The sequence below is a fragment of the Glycine soja genome, chromosome 20 (genome assembly GCF_004193775.1).
Source record: "Glycine soja cultivar W05 chromosome 20, ASM419377v2, whole genome shotgun sequence".
In the NCBI taxonomy this organism is placed as follows: domain Eukaryota; kingdom Viridiplantae; phylum Streptophyta; class Magnoliopsida; order Fabales; family Fabaceae; genus Glycine; species Glycine soja.
The window spans coordinates 36,663,331-36,676,209 of record NC_041021.1 but is presented as its reverse complement, the minus strand read 5'-3'; the positions used below and the strand labels follow the sequence as shown (position 1 = coordinate 36,676,209).

Sequence of the window (12,879 nt, the reverse complement as noted above, 5' to 3'; positions counted from 1 at the left end):
TATAAGAAGCGTGATCCTAAATGACATCTTATGTTTTTTATTTGTCCTGTAGAAGAATATGTCATTCTGATATGTTTCATCATGTTAGATTGATTGACACAAAATACCTATTTTAGATTATAAAATAGAAAACTGTTTATTTTGTTAAAAAAAAACTTTTTTATATAAAAAATCACCCATATTCCTTTTTCATTTCTATGTAATTTGTTAATCTTTATTTCAATTTTTAGTCAAGATTATAATATAAGTAAAAAAAATGAAGAGTATACTATAATTACAAAGTTTACGATGAAATACAATTATATGGTGAAATGTTAAACAATAATTAAAATATTTTCCTATATTTAGCATCAGCTGATGATGTTAAATTGAGTGAAAATATGCTCCCAAATCTAATTGTAAAAATAGATTTAACCTCAGTCAAACAAAAAGCACAAAGTGTCATTGAGAGTGATACCTCTTACATTCTTATGTGACAAAAATACTCATCATGATAAATACTTTGTTGACCAACTCATTATATTAATTAGTTTTATTTTTAAATATTTTTGGTAAAAAAAGCCCAATTTTTACCTTAGTTCTAATTTTTTGTCCCACTTTAGCAAAACAATTAGCATAATAATTACCTTTGTATAAAAGTGTGATCCTACTCCACCTTTCAATTAAGAAATAATTAGATTCCCAGTCTCTAAAATGATACAAGCAAGCCTATCGATACAAACGATAACATCTTTAAAGAGATTAGTTAAGAATCAAGAGAGAAATACTCCACCAAGCAAAATTTCTTACTATTTTATTATGGTAATAGTATTTTACTATTTTATTTATACTTACATTGGTTGAGGACACATGCTGTTTTATTTATGCTTACATTGGTTGAGGACACATGTTGTCCTATATATCAAAGGATTAAAATTTCTAAAGAAAATTGCCATCAATATTGAGTTTATATACCCCACCAAGCAAAAGACCCCGAGTAATAACAAATAGAGTAATATAATGTTTAATAGAAACATAAAAAAAATGCATACCAAGTCAGTTTACTTATTACATTGTTTATCAAAACACTGCTTATTCCAAGACTTTTATTAGACACCACTTCAATATTCTAAAACATCCTCACACCAAAGGATGAAATAATAAAAAGTACAAAGTTGGCCATGAGTACGTAAACTTACATATCTAGCTATAGTTATCCAAACTGAAAAAATAGGATTCAAGTAAAATTGAATACAGACTCATTGTTAGACTTGGAGTGGTTTCTTAATAAAAATGACACTCTCTTCTGCATATAATCAAGTGCAAATAATAGAATTAACTAGATAAAGGCTAATTGTATCTAATAAGATTTATAAAGAAAAATTTTATGACAAACTAATTAATCAAATAATATGACAAACTTTTTTAGTTCGCAACCTTTGCTAATGATCATTGCCTTTATTTTGGACCTTCAAGTTCAACAGACACTCATAGTTAGAATTGACAATATACTCACTAGATGAGGCTAGACGCTAAATAACTTAGTTAAGAAAATGAAGACCTTTGCTAATGATCATTATCTTTAAAATATCATTCACATAAAGATCTTCATTTCCTGGAATTACTTAATCTTGAGTTTAAAATATAATTGGGAAGACTAAAGGCTAAATAATCAAAGTATCAAATTTGATTATTCGAATATGAGAGTGTTCAATATTGACAAAATAAATTATTTTGGGGTGGAGATTTAAGAGAGATAGAGAAAAAAAAAAGGTAATAAATATGATGGAAAAGATAGAGAGAAAAAATAGGATGAAAATAAATTATAAGAGAGTGAAATTTATAAATATCATTACTTTTATGTAAAAGAACGAAAGTTTGTGGGATAATCATACGTATCTCTTTATGTACGATACAGTGAAAGATGGTAAAACTTAGCTTTCGAAAAAGGCAAAAATTTACTAAAACATTATAAAACAATAAATATTATAATTTAGAAATTATTGGTATATGGTCCCGTAGCTCAGTTGGTTAGAGCGTTGGTCTTATGAGCCGAAGGTCGCGGGTTCGAGCCCCGCCGGGACCATTAATTTTTACCTTTAAATTTACAGATACATGAAACTCATAGAACATGCGTGGAACATTTTTCGCGATGAAGTCTCTCACATGCAGTGGTTGGTTGCATTTGCATACTCATCAATATGAACCAAAGGCCTCTTCTCTTCCTCTACTTTAGTACTCGACTATTGTACAAAAAACATGACAAGGGTCATAAAAGACATTAAAATTACTGTAATACTTGCATCCATGTGATACAGACATAATAAAGTGGTACAAATTCACAATGTTTTTGGACTAAACAAATTAACAGGGTGTCAATTACCATAAGTGACAAATGCTAGTAGTTACTGCTCTCTGCAACCTTTGTTATGGAAATCTATTGGACTCTGAGTCGGGTAGATGTACTAGTTGGTAAGACTCCGTACAAGTCCATTCAGCAAAAAAAGAAGAAAAAGAAGACTCCGTACAAGAACTTGGCAATGTAATTAAGGCATTTGTCATTGTCCAGAGTTTTTTAAGGACCCTGACCCTTGTTTGAACCCCAACTTTGGTTAGTTGGGCAAATTCATTAATTCCCAACTATCATAATAAATGATCTTAAAATTTACTTTACTATGTCTGTTGTGCTTCACCAAGAAGGCAGGACGGCCTAGTGCAGATTAGTAGATGTTCCAACAAAAAATCTGCATTTAATTTCAAATTGGTTTTGCTAGGGTAGCTAATAAAGAATTGAAAATGAATTTGTTTTTTTATTAAGAGCATAGAATTTAATATTAGAAGCACGTTTTTATTATAATTTTTTATATAAAAAAAATTATACTTATTATTTCTTTAACCAATATCCTTAAATTAATTATTACTTTATTAGTAAAATGACTTTCAAATTTGTCATGAACTTTCTATTGAATAAAAAGAATGAACTACAATCTGATCACATGTTATCCTAACAAGTTTATTGATTTTTATAACTGTGGTGTAAAAGTTTTACACTAACATAAAATTAAGGTCTAAATAGTATTTTCTTTATATTCTTAAATTAAAAAAGATACTCCAGTCAAAAGAAACTAAAAAGGAATCATAGAAAACATTTTCTTGTATTTATTAATGTATTTGAACAGTTTTCTATGAAAAAATAAGAGAGATAAAATGAAAATAAAAGTGTAAAATAAATAGTTAATGTGATAGAAATATATAAAAATAACAATGTTGTAGAAAAAAAATACTTTGTCGGGAAAGTATAAGTTTAATATTTTTCTTTTTCTGTCAAAAAAATATTTTTCTTTTTAAGTTGAAAGACAACAACAACATGCAAATTTAATTGTTAAACGTTTACGTAGAAACGGTGAGCATTAAAAGCGAAGGCCAAAAGGATTGGCACTATAAAAGGGAAAGAGATATCACCATTCTCATCATCCATACTCAAAATACAAAAATGGAGAGAGTAGCTAAGGTGTTGGTGATGTTGAGCATGGTGGTGTTGGTGCTTGCATCAAATGCTGAAGGGGGACGATTACTTGAGGAAGAGAATGTGGATCAGCCCCAGACCTTCCTTGGATCAGGTGGAGGCCTTGGTGGGATATTTCCAAGCCCAAGCCCAGGCTTCAGCTTCACCGGCGTGGGCTTTGGCCCATCTGGGTTTTGCACTTTCCCTGGTGGTTGCACCGGTACTCCTTCTTTGCCCACTATTCCCGGTGCTGGTGGGTCACTACCAGTACCAACACATGCATAAGGAAATGGCTTTGGTAGAAGACCTATATTATTACTTAATGCTAAAGTACCCTAGAATTTGTTTAAGCTTTAATTTGCCTTTTATAATTATATTTATATTTATGTGTATGCGTCTATTAGGTTTTGTTCTTCTGGGTTCATGGCTGGGTGTGATATGATTTCGTACGTGTCTTTATTTCTATTTGTTGGTCACTGCTCTTCGATCTTACTGGCCACTACTGTAATAGAGTGTTAGCTTCTATCGTTGATGCTACAGTTTATTTATATTATAGTTATGATGATTTTTTTTTTTGGTTTGCACCAGAGATAATACCTTTATCCTTCTAGTTGCATAATCTTGACAACAATTTTTTTAATTTTTGTTTTGTATCATAGCTAGCAAGGAAAGCGACATTACAATAAATTGTGTTAACTATCACATACTTTCATTGCATTAATTTTGATTCCACAATAAATTAAAAACTAAGAAAATACATTGCAATAAATTAAAAATGAAGAAAAAATACACAACAATAATTTTAATTTACATCAATTATACATAATAGGAAATGTTAACAATTCAGCTACAAACTATAGGAAACGGAAAAAATAAATAGCTTCTGAACAAATGTCATTTCATTGTTGGTGATAGTTGGGGAGAAGAAGAAAGATGATAGTAAGATGTGGAGGATGTACCATAATACCATGGAATTTAAAGGTTATTTTTTGTGTGCATCATACACAAGAAAATTTACTTCTCCATGGTAGCCTAAACTAGCAAAACTTTATTGGATTAAAGAAAGTACAATTTCACGTAGCTGGATTACTTATAGTTCAAAAAGAATTATAGGGTCATGTGTTTCACATCCAGTGTAAAATTTGTTAACTCGTATTTCATTTTAGGCGTAGGTTATGGTAAATTTTCTTGTGTGTGGTGCACAAAAAATAATAACCTCTAGATTGGTCTCATTTCATGATATTATAGTGTATCCTCCACACCTTAACATCATCTCTCTTCTCTCCCTACTACCACGTCTCCCCTTCTCACCAAGTATCACCAACCACCATTTCCTTTCTTTCTTTACAAAATTTCATGCCTTTGTACCTCCAATTTCCAAGACCTTCCTAAATTCTCTTCACCTTTGTAAGAATCAATCATAAACAAATCAGTTTTTTTTATTAGCTAAAATTATAATATTATAAAAGAGCACCAGGGGTGCCAACCCATATACAATGTAATTGTTCCAACAAATTGTCTTCTCTGGTTACATAGATCAATGGTTGCGCATCATAATGGCATTAATTGTTCAAGAATATTGAACAAGCACCCACTAACTAGCATTAACTACATCCCACCAATTTAGCCATCACAAAACCAAAAAAACACATCCCACGAAATAAGCAATCATATTCACAATGTATAAGTACACCAACCACCGTAAATATTCTTATTCATCTGAGCAATCAATGGAAGTAATCAAGAATCTCTCATGGAGTAGCAATCCCTGAAATAATCCACGAGTAGGACTAGTTTACTTGTCAAAAAATTCAAAATCAAAAAACAAGAAGATGTATTCTTCGATCTCTTCATGTGAGAGAGCCATCCAAAATTTCCTTTTTTCCTTCTTTTCCATGCACTTCGTGTCCATGGAGCCGGAGTGACTTCGGTGTAGGGTTGTCATCATCATCGTGGAATTCTTTGTCGTTGTTGTTGCTGGCATTGTAGTGGTGTGCGAAGAAGGTTTGGTGTCGATCTTGAGGATGACCTTGGGGAGCAGCGTGTGTTTTCAGGGGTAAAGGTTCCACGGCTTTTGGATGGAGTCATCGTCATGCTCAGTTTTGTGTGATGGTGATGGTTTGAGGGGGAGGAAAAATCGATTGCGGGCGGTTCTAGATCCAATGTGGTGGGGCCGGGAGTGAAGGTTTGGTTTATAGGTATGATTGGGAGGGTGGGAGGGACAACGGTGGCGTTGGTGGTGGGTGGCGGTGCTGGTGTTCTTGCCCCATTTCAAGAGGCAGAGGACAAAGTTGTGTAGAGGTTGCGACTTAACCGGAGCCCATGCAAATGGTCACTTTGGAAGAGATGACCCTGACTTCACAGGGGAGGTGGTGAAACCTCTAAAGTGGGAATAGTGCCATGAAAATTTGATTGCCAAGAAACTCTGTTCGATTTTGGATGCTTTCATACCTAAGATCCGTGATATGATTTTGCCTTTGTTTTTTTTATATTTCTAAATAAATAAAACATGTATATGTCGAGTTAAGTGTATGAACATACAAAGGACTAGCTGCATAGCAGCATCAATACTATTGGAAGTTGATGTTTGAGAATATATCCATAATGATCGTCATCCATTGTGTTTCCTCTCAATTGCTGAGAGTCTTGGGGAATCTTGAGTCCCTCATTAACTAATTGGACCTTCATTTTATTGGTTTAGACGTCATTAAGGCAGATAACCATTAACTGAATACAAGGGCAAAATTACACACACATATATGTTGCACTGACTTAATTGTTTATATAACAGTACCATGCACCATGGTTGAAATTCAATGATGTGTACTCATAATATAATACTCAAAGGGACTGAAAGAATGAAGGATCGGGAATTTTTTAACTATTGTTGTAAAAGGAATGAAACACAATAGTGTGAAACGGAATGATCTAAGCATAAAAAGTCTTAAGGCACGATCATAAACTGATTATTTTACTTTTCCCCAGTGACTAGATGACTAGGCCAACAGATTTATCAAATAAATCTAGAAAAGCTATTAGATTCTGTACATACCCCAAATATTTTGGTTCTTATAAATAACATCCACCTTCATACACAAACAATATATATCCTTCTAGAAATACCTATCCTTCTACCACAAAAGAAAGGAAAAGAAACAAAAATAAAATAAAATATTATCCCCTGCTGAGCCTCTGCCATGCCCATCTTGGGTAGGCAAATCCAAGAATCTAACAACATAAGAATATTATAAAAAAAAAATCACTCACTTTATACACCCCACTGATCCTAAAAAAGAATACATTCTCTTGGTCATGCCTGCTGTTACCTTCCGCTTTCTGATCTAGAGCCCTGAATGTCACTGCCATCTGTGTCAGAATTATCCTTATGTGATTCAATTTCTGAGTTAACCCCACGATTTCTTCGGTGCCTACGATCCTGAACATCCAGACAATGAAACAAATCAAATGCCAGTTCAAAATCATCTAGTAAAACTAATCGTCTCTTAAGTATGGGAATATGTATCCATTTGTGATCTAGTAAGAAACTAAAAGGTTGATGCTGGCCAACCAAGAACAGACAGACCAATAATTTTTTAGAAAAGATGCTCTGAAAATGGATCAAAGAAATGAGCTCAGAGATCATTGATCAACATCCTTAGCTAGGTCCAACCAGCTCAACTAAGATAAATGGCTTTTGATAAGCAACTAAAGAAAACAAAGCTTTGAAAAAAAAGATCATGTTAATGGTGACAAAGTATAACAAACCTCTCTTGCTAAAGGGTACTCCTCTGACTCAAGCATACGTACAACTTGGCCCATCTTGGGTCTTTTCTCGGAATCTGGATCTACACATCTCAAAGCAGTTAAGAGCACCCGTTTCAAAGCTCTGGTAGATGGCTTCACCTCAATGTTTGGGTCCACCACTTCTTCTGATCTCCTGTTTCCAACCATCGTCTTCAGCCAATCAACCATATTAACCTGAGGGCATTGTCGTTCATTGTAAATGTCAGTCAAAAATTATCAGTTGTCATAAGAAACTGTGATGTAGGAATAAGCAACTCATAACAAGAAGAACACATAGAACATCTGAAACTTTTTGTTGTAAAAATCAAGCACAAGATCCTCAAGAGGGATATCCACTGCCCTCAGCATAAACTAATCACTGAAAATAAGGTAACAACTAACAAGAAATAAACTGGGATAGGATACCCATCAAACAAACGATAAATCCCTGGCTAGCATTGTTGCAACCCCTAACTAAGTTTAAATCTCTATTTCCCAAATGGAAGCCCTAAATAAAGAAGTCATCTAAATTCTGCATCATAATTGTAATCTATGCTACAGCAGCTACCGTGATTGTATTGAACTATTGATGCTAGAAATGTGAACAGAAAGAAGAATGAATAAGAAATATAAACTGATTTATCAATATTACAAAAGTTAGGTCGAAGATCGCAAGTTCCAAGTGATAAACAAGTAATGAGAACAACTGACAGAAAGAAGGTTAAACTAATTTGTATGATCCTGTACTTCTTGAGGATCCTTGTCGTTTAAAAACTATGAAATGGTTATGATTGTTTCAAAAACTTTTTCTATTGGGTCCATATAGTGATCTAACAATAAACTAGATTTAGGGACTGTACTGAAAAGGATTTTGATATTACAGAAAATACAGATCCATCAACAATTTTGAAATTCTAGGGACCTACTTAATTCCTAAAAACTGAGGTTTAGCATTCACAAATAACTATTGCACTGCCAATCTGGATTTCATATATTGCACAGCCAAAATGGATACGATCCGGCACATGTCCATTTTAAATGTGTCTAACTGGAAGCATTTAGGAATTGGAACAATTTATCCTTAAGTTGGCTATAGGTAGGAAAAATGCTAGCAATATACGCTTCGACAATCTATTATTGGGTGAGGTGCATATGAGAATTTGTCCAATAATAAAGGAATTGTTAAAAAATGGGTAAAAGAGTAGGTTGCTAACATTTTTCACTAAGGTAGTAATGCTACATGTCTAAAAACATATGTTGAGATAATAGGCCTAAAAAAAAGAATCATGTGTTGCAAAACTTGAAATAACAACCAATGTTCAAGACAAACATATAAATTGTTCTTTTGGTTGAATAAGTCGAACTCAAAAGCTAATGCTTTATGATTATTCGGTTCATTTAATGAATTGTTAACAAGAACACATACTTCAAAATGGATTTTCTTCCAACATATAAGTAAGTTTACTCACTTCCTGTGCTGGACGTCCGTAGTCAACTGGATCTCTTCCAGTAATTGCTTCCAATAGCACAACACCAAAGCTATAAACATCACTTTTTTCATTTAGAAGACCAGTATTTGCATATTCAGGAGCCACATATCTGTCAATTTTATGGAGCACGAGAAAAGAATAAATATAGGGATTGAACTCATCAAAGCTCCTCCATTGAGGGCAGAAAAAGGACATAGCTCCATAGGGAAGAGCACAAAAATACAGACCCAAAGGTTCCCATAACTCGTGTTGCAACATGACTCTTCCCAGAACCAAGAAGCTTGGCCAGGCCAAAATCAGAAACCTTGGCATTAAAGTCGTCATCAATTAATATGTTGCTGGACTTGATATCTCGGTGTACCACCTTTGGCTCAATTGCTTCATGCAAATATGCAAGCCTAAAATAAGTATATTGCTTCAAATTAGCACTAAGATAACCCTAAGAATGAGGACTACAAAAGCATGAAGGAGCATAGACAAAGCAACTCACCCCTTAGCTGTGCCAAGGAGAATTTTAATACGTGCTTCCCAGGTAAGATATCCATGATGTCGCATTGCTCCATGAAGCCATTGCTCTAAGTTTCCATTATTGACATACTCGTAGACTAGCATCCTGAAAATATACCCCACATGGGAGAAAATATAATTAAGACAACATACTTAAACTGTTGTCTGTTGAACTTGACACTGACCTCACCACCAGATAGTAGAGGTTCTGAGGTTCATGAATATGCAACTCATAAAGGTATTTTTTATGATTTTCATGATTCAGGCAATTATAATTCAAATCCTCTAATAAAGTTGTTGACAAGTGGGTACCTGTGAGTCCCCTCAATGCAGTACCCCAAAAGTCGAACCAAGTTTTTATGTCGGACATGACCAATAGCTTCAACTTCCACTCTAAATTCTTTCTCAGCTTGACCACTGCAGAAAAGGAGGGGTGGAAATAAAAACTAGTCAAAGTTTAGCAGAAGTAAGAGAAACAAAAAACAATAATTAGTGTAAACTCAAAGCCTGAGACATTGTACTGGAACTCACACGTTATTGAGTATCTTTTTAACTGCCACTGGAGTCCCGTTGATCAACTGTCCCCGGTAAACAACTCCATACCCACCCTCACCAATTACATTTTCTTTTGAAAAACGGTTCGTAGCAAGTTCAAGATCCCTCAGTGTAAACCAGTGACCCCAACCCAAGTGAGAGAATTCTGGAAGGCCAGAGAGCGGTGAAGGAGCTGTTATAGGGTGTGAAGAAGAGGACATGTACATTCCAACCATGCCAGAGCTAATTTCTTCCCCTGATTGTGACCCACCTCCATCCAAGTAATGAAATGAATCCGAGTGATGACTACCACTGTCCCCATGCTTCTTCTTCCCAACACCTAAATGAAGCATAACCTTGTCTGATTCTTTGTCACTGGACTTATCATGAATGGTAAGAAGTATTCCTTCACGAGGAACAAATCCATTTGCGGGCACTTGCTCAACCCGCACTTCCGTGATTTCCTTTGAGACAGGAGGAATATGACTAGCAGGAATTCTGTTCCTGGCTCTTCTAGTTTTCTTCCTTGAAGTAAGGCAAAATGGGAGCACACAGAGGATGACAACAATAAACAATCCAACCGCAATTCCAATTATTTGCCAAACCTTAAGACCAAAAACAAAAGTTTTCCCAGACAATTCAGCTTTAAGATCAGCACCCATCTCTCAGAACCCTTGTTGCCTACCATATATATGTAATAGAAAAAGAGATAAGCTGCATTACAACCCAAAAAAGAAAAATCACATTAACATTCAAATTGTCCAACTATTCATTGTGTAATCGACACTATGAAATATGAACAAGCATCAGAAGACAGTCTGTTATAAGTAGACTATGAAGCAAAAGAAAAATAGAATATTCAACACACCATAAAGTATGAGCATTTCAGCACACAAGCATCCACAACACATAGAAAACGAAGTAAAAAGAGAAGAACATGAAAGGAACCCTAAAAACAAAGGCACAGATTTCATAGAATTACCTATCTATGTAAAGCGAGATTCACAACAACAACAACACAGCAAAAATCCCAGATCCCCACATCTTAAAAAAGGCCAGATCTTTGACTGAAGGCAACCGAAAGAACATGGAAGACAAAGAACCCAGTTGTCAAAAATAGATGAAAGCTGAAAATCCTTAGTGGGTTTAGGAAATGTGAGCGTAAATGTAAGTTGGGTGGGGATGATAAGAAGAAAGGGTGGAGTTAAGAGTGTGGGTGGAAGGGAATAGAATTAGATGTTTTACAAGGCAATAGGAATACGCATACATCCAATTGGAAATTTCCAGTGCAGTAAAAGAGAAGAGAAGCATGCAGTTGTGATTGTGATTGTGATGTATCTGTAAAGTGAGTCCTCATGGAATGGATTATGAACATTACTAAGAAATATCAGAAAGTGATTTCACCCTTCATACTTTCATTTGACTTGCTAGTTAGCTTAGCTGTTTATTTACATCCCTCACCTTTCAACTCTCCTGCGTAACAGATGCTCTCCTACTCATCACTCTCTTCGAAAACTGTTTAAACATTTTTATTGTCATTTATATTATATATTCTTAAATGACATTTATGGACATTTTTAATTTAAAATAAACTGACATATAATAATGACCATTTACTGTGAAATATGAATACAGCAATAAGCAGCGTAATACTATACTCTTTCTCGCCTCCAATATAAAAACAAAAGTTTTTTATTTTTTTCTTAAATATAAATAAATCTTAATTATTTATCTCTTATTTAATAATATTCTCTAAAAGATTAATGATTTTTTATGTTTGATATAAGTTTCAATGAATAATAATTTAAGAAAAATATTTATTTTTTAATTGAAGGTAAATGTTAACTCGTATACTTACAATATTGATTAAGAAATTAAAAGAATAAAAAATTTTATTAGAATACACAAAATTATGTTGTTTATGATTTTTATTTAATTTTTTTTATTTTGAAAATAAATATTTTTTTAGTTCTTTAATTAATGTCTTAAGAGGGTTAGCAAAATTTTTATTTAAAAATGATATAATTTAAATTAATTAATTTTCTTAATAAATGAAGATAAAGCATATTTTATTCTTATAACAAAGATACAAGCGACTATTAAAAAACGTGTTAGCCAGTTTCCTAGAAATTAAAATGGAAAGTTTTATGACAAAATATAACAATACACTTTTTTTTATGATTTCCAATACAACTTTAATAATAATAAAAGTTTATTGAGGGCAGTATCCATAACAAATTCATTAACATTTGCCTTATTTTAACATGGGATGAAAACAACAAAATTTGAATTAAGACCAATATAAACTATAAATTATCCAAATTCTTCGTTATTAGGCCTACCTTGGATGATAATGGTTATTATTACATTATCTAAATAAACATTACATATTTTTATATTATTTTAATCAAAATTTATATTGTTGATGTAAATGACATTATTCATTTAAAATATTAAATAACTCAGATCAAAATGAGTTGAAGTTATTTAATTATAATTATTATTAATCACATTTTTATTATAACATCTCAATATCAATATTGTATATTTAAAGGTTTAAATCTATTGATTTATAGAAACACCAATAACAATATTAAGTTTAAGAAAAAAATGTTAGACTTATATAGGATAAAAAATAATTTAATTTTAACATCTATCTCTTTAGAAACTTAAAATAAATAATTAAAATAGAGAAAAAATAATTATACATCCAATCACAATTCATATATATAATAAATTTGTTGACTTTTAAAATAATTAAAATTATAATTTATAAATATAATTTTTTTACAAGTATATGTATAAACCTTAAACTCATTACAAAAATTAGTGATATGGTTTATTCATAGTTGTTAAGTTTGTAATAATTGTTTCCTAAAAAAGTATATGTAATAATTGTACGCGTTAGTTTATAAAACAGAAATGAGTACATGTCATTATGGTCGTTTTTATGAAGACCGTAATTATTTTTTCTCAAGCGGTAGAAAAGTTATGGAACTGAATCTTGATTACCCCCATTCAAAACTTTGGTCGTGCCACAAGTTTTACCCACCAATATTCACACGTTGCCATGCCTGTTTA

General features: G+C 32.8%; 1 protein-coding gene and 1 non-coding gene across 4 annotated transcripts; one reads left to right on the top strand and one right to left on the bottom strand.

The window, feature by feature from the left end:
- Positions 1-1,991: 1,991 nt before the first annotated feature.
- On the top strand, positions 1,992-2,065 carry TRNAI-UAU. Its single transcript has one exon. It is a non-coding gene; the product is annotated as a tRNA-Ile (tRNA).
- A 4,371-nt stretch (positions 2,066-6,436) lies between these two features.
- On the bottom strand, positions 6,437-11,277 carry LOC114403411 (probable receptor-like protein kinase At5g18500). Of its 3 annotated transcripts, none has more exons than XM_028366368.1 (8): positions 11,260-11,277; positions 9,796-10,512; positions 9,577-9,681; positions 9,248-9,370; positions 8,985-9,155; positions 8,737-8,866; positions 7,250-7,462; positions 6,437-6,920 (listed from the first exon to the last, which is right to left on the bottom strand). In XM_028366368.1, exons 2-8 carry the CDS (start codon positions 10,458-10,460, stop codon positions 6,807-6,809), a joined length of 1,521 nt encoding a protein of 506 aa, XP_028222169.1. In that variant the 5' UTR covers positions 10,461-10,512; positions 11,260-11,277; the 3' UTR covers positions 6,437-6,806. The 3 variants fall into 3 exon arrangements, with proteins under 3 accessions (XP_028222169.1, XP_028222167.1, XP_028222168.1); XM_028366366.1 differs by lacking the exon at positions 11,260-11,277 and adding an exon at positions 10,781-11,231; XM_028366367.1 differs by lacking the exon at positions 11,260-11,277 and adding an exon at positions 10,781-11,231 and having other exon boundaries at positions 9,796-10,479.
- Positions 11,278-12,879: the final 1,602 nt, after the last annotated feature.

What these genes read in the sequence shown, in the direction of transcription:
- LOC114403411 (XM_028366368.1), bottom strand. Translation starts at nt 10,460, where the DNA reads ATGGGTGCTGATCTTAAAGCTGAATTGTCTGGGAAAACTTTTGTTTTT. An exon ending in AAAAAGATACTCAATAACGT is followed by an intron (nt 9,682 to 9,795) that starts GTGAGTTCCAGT and finishes CCTTTTCTGCAG; the next exon opens with TGGTCAAGCTGAGAAAGAAT. An exon ending in AGTACCCTTTAGCAAGAGAG is followed by an intron (nt 6,921 to 7,249) that starts GTTTGTTATACT and finishes CTGGATGTTCAG; the next exon opens with GATCGTAGGCACCGAAGAAA.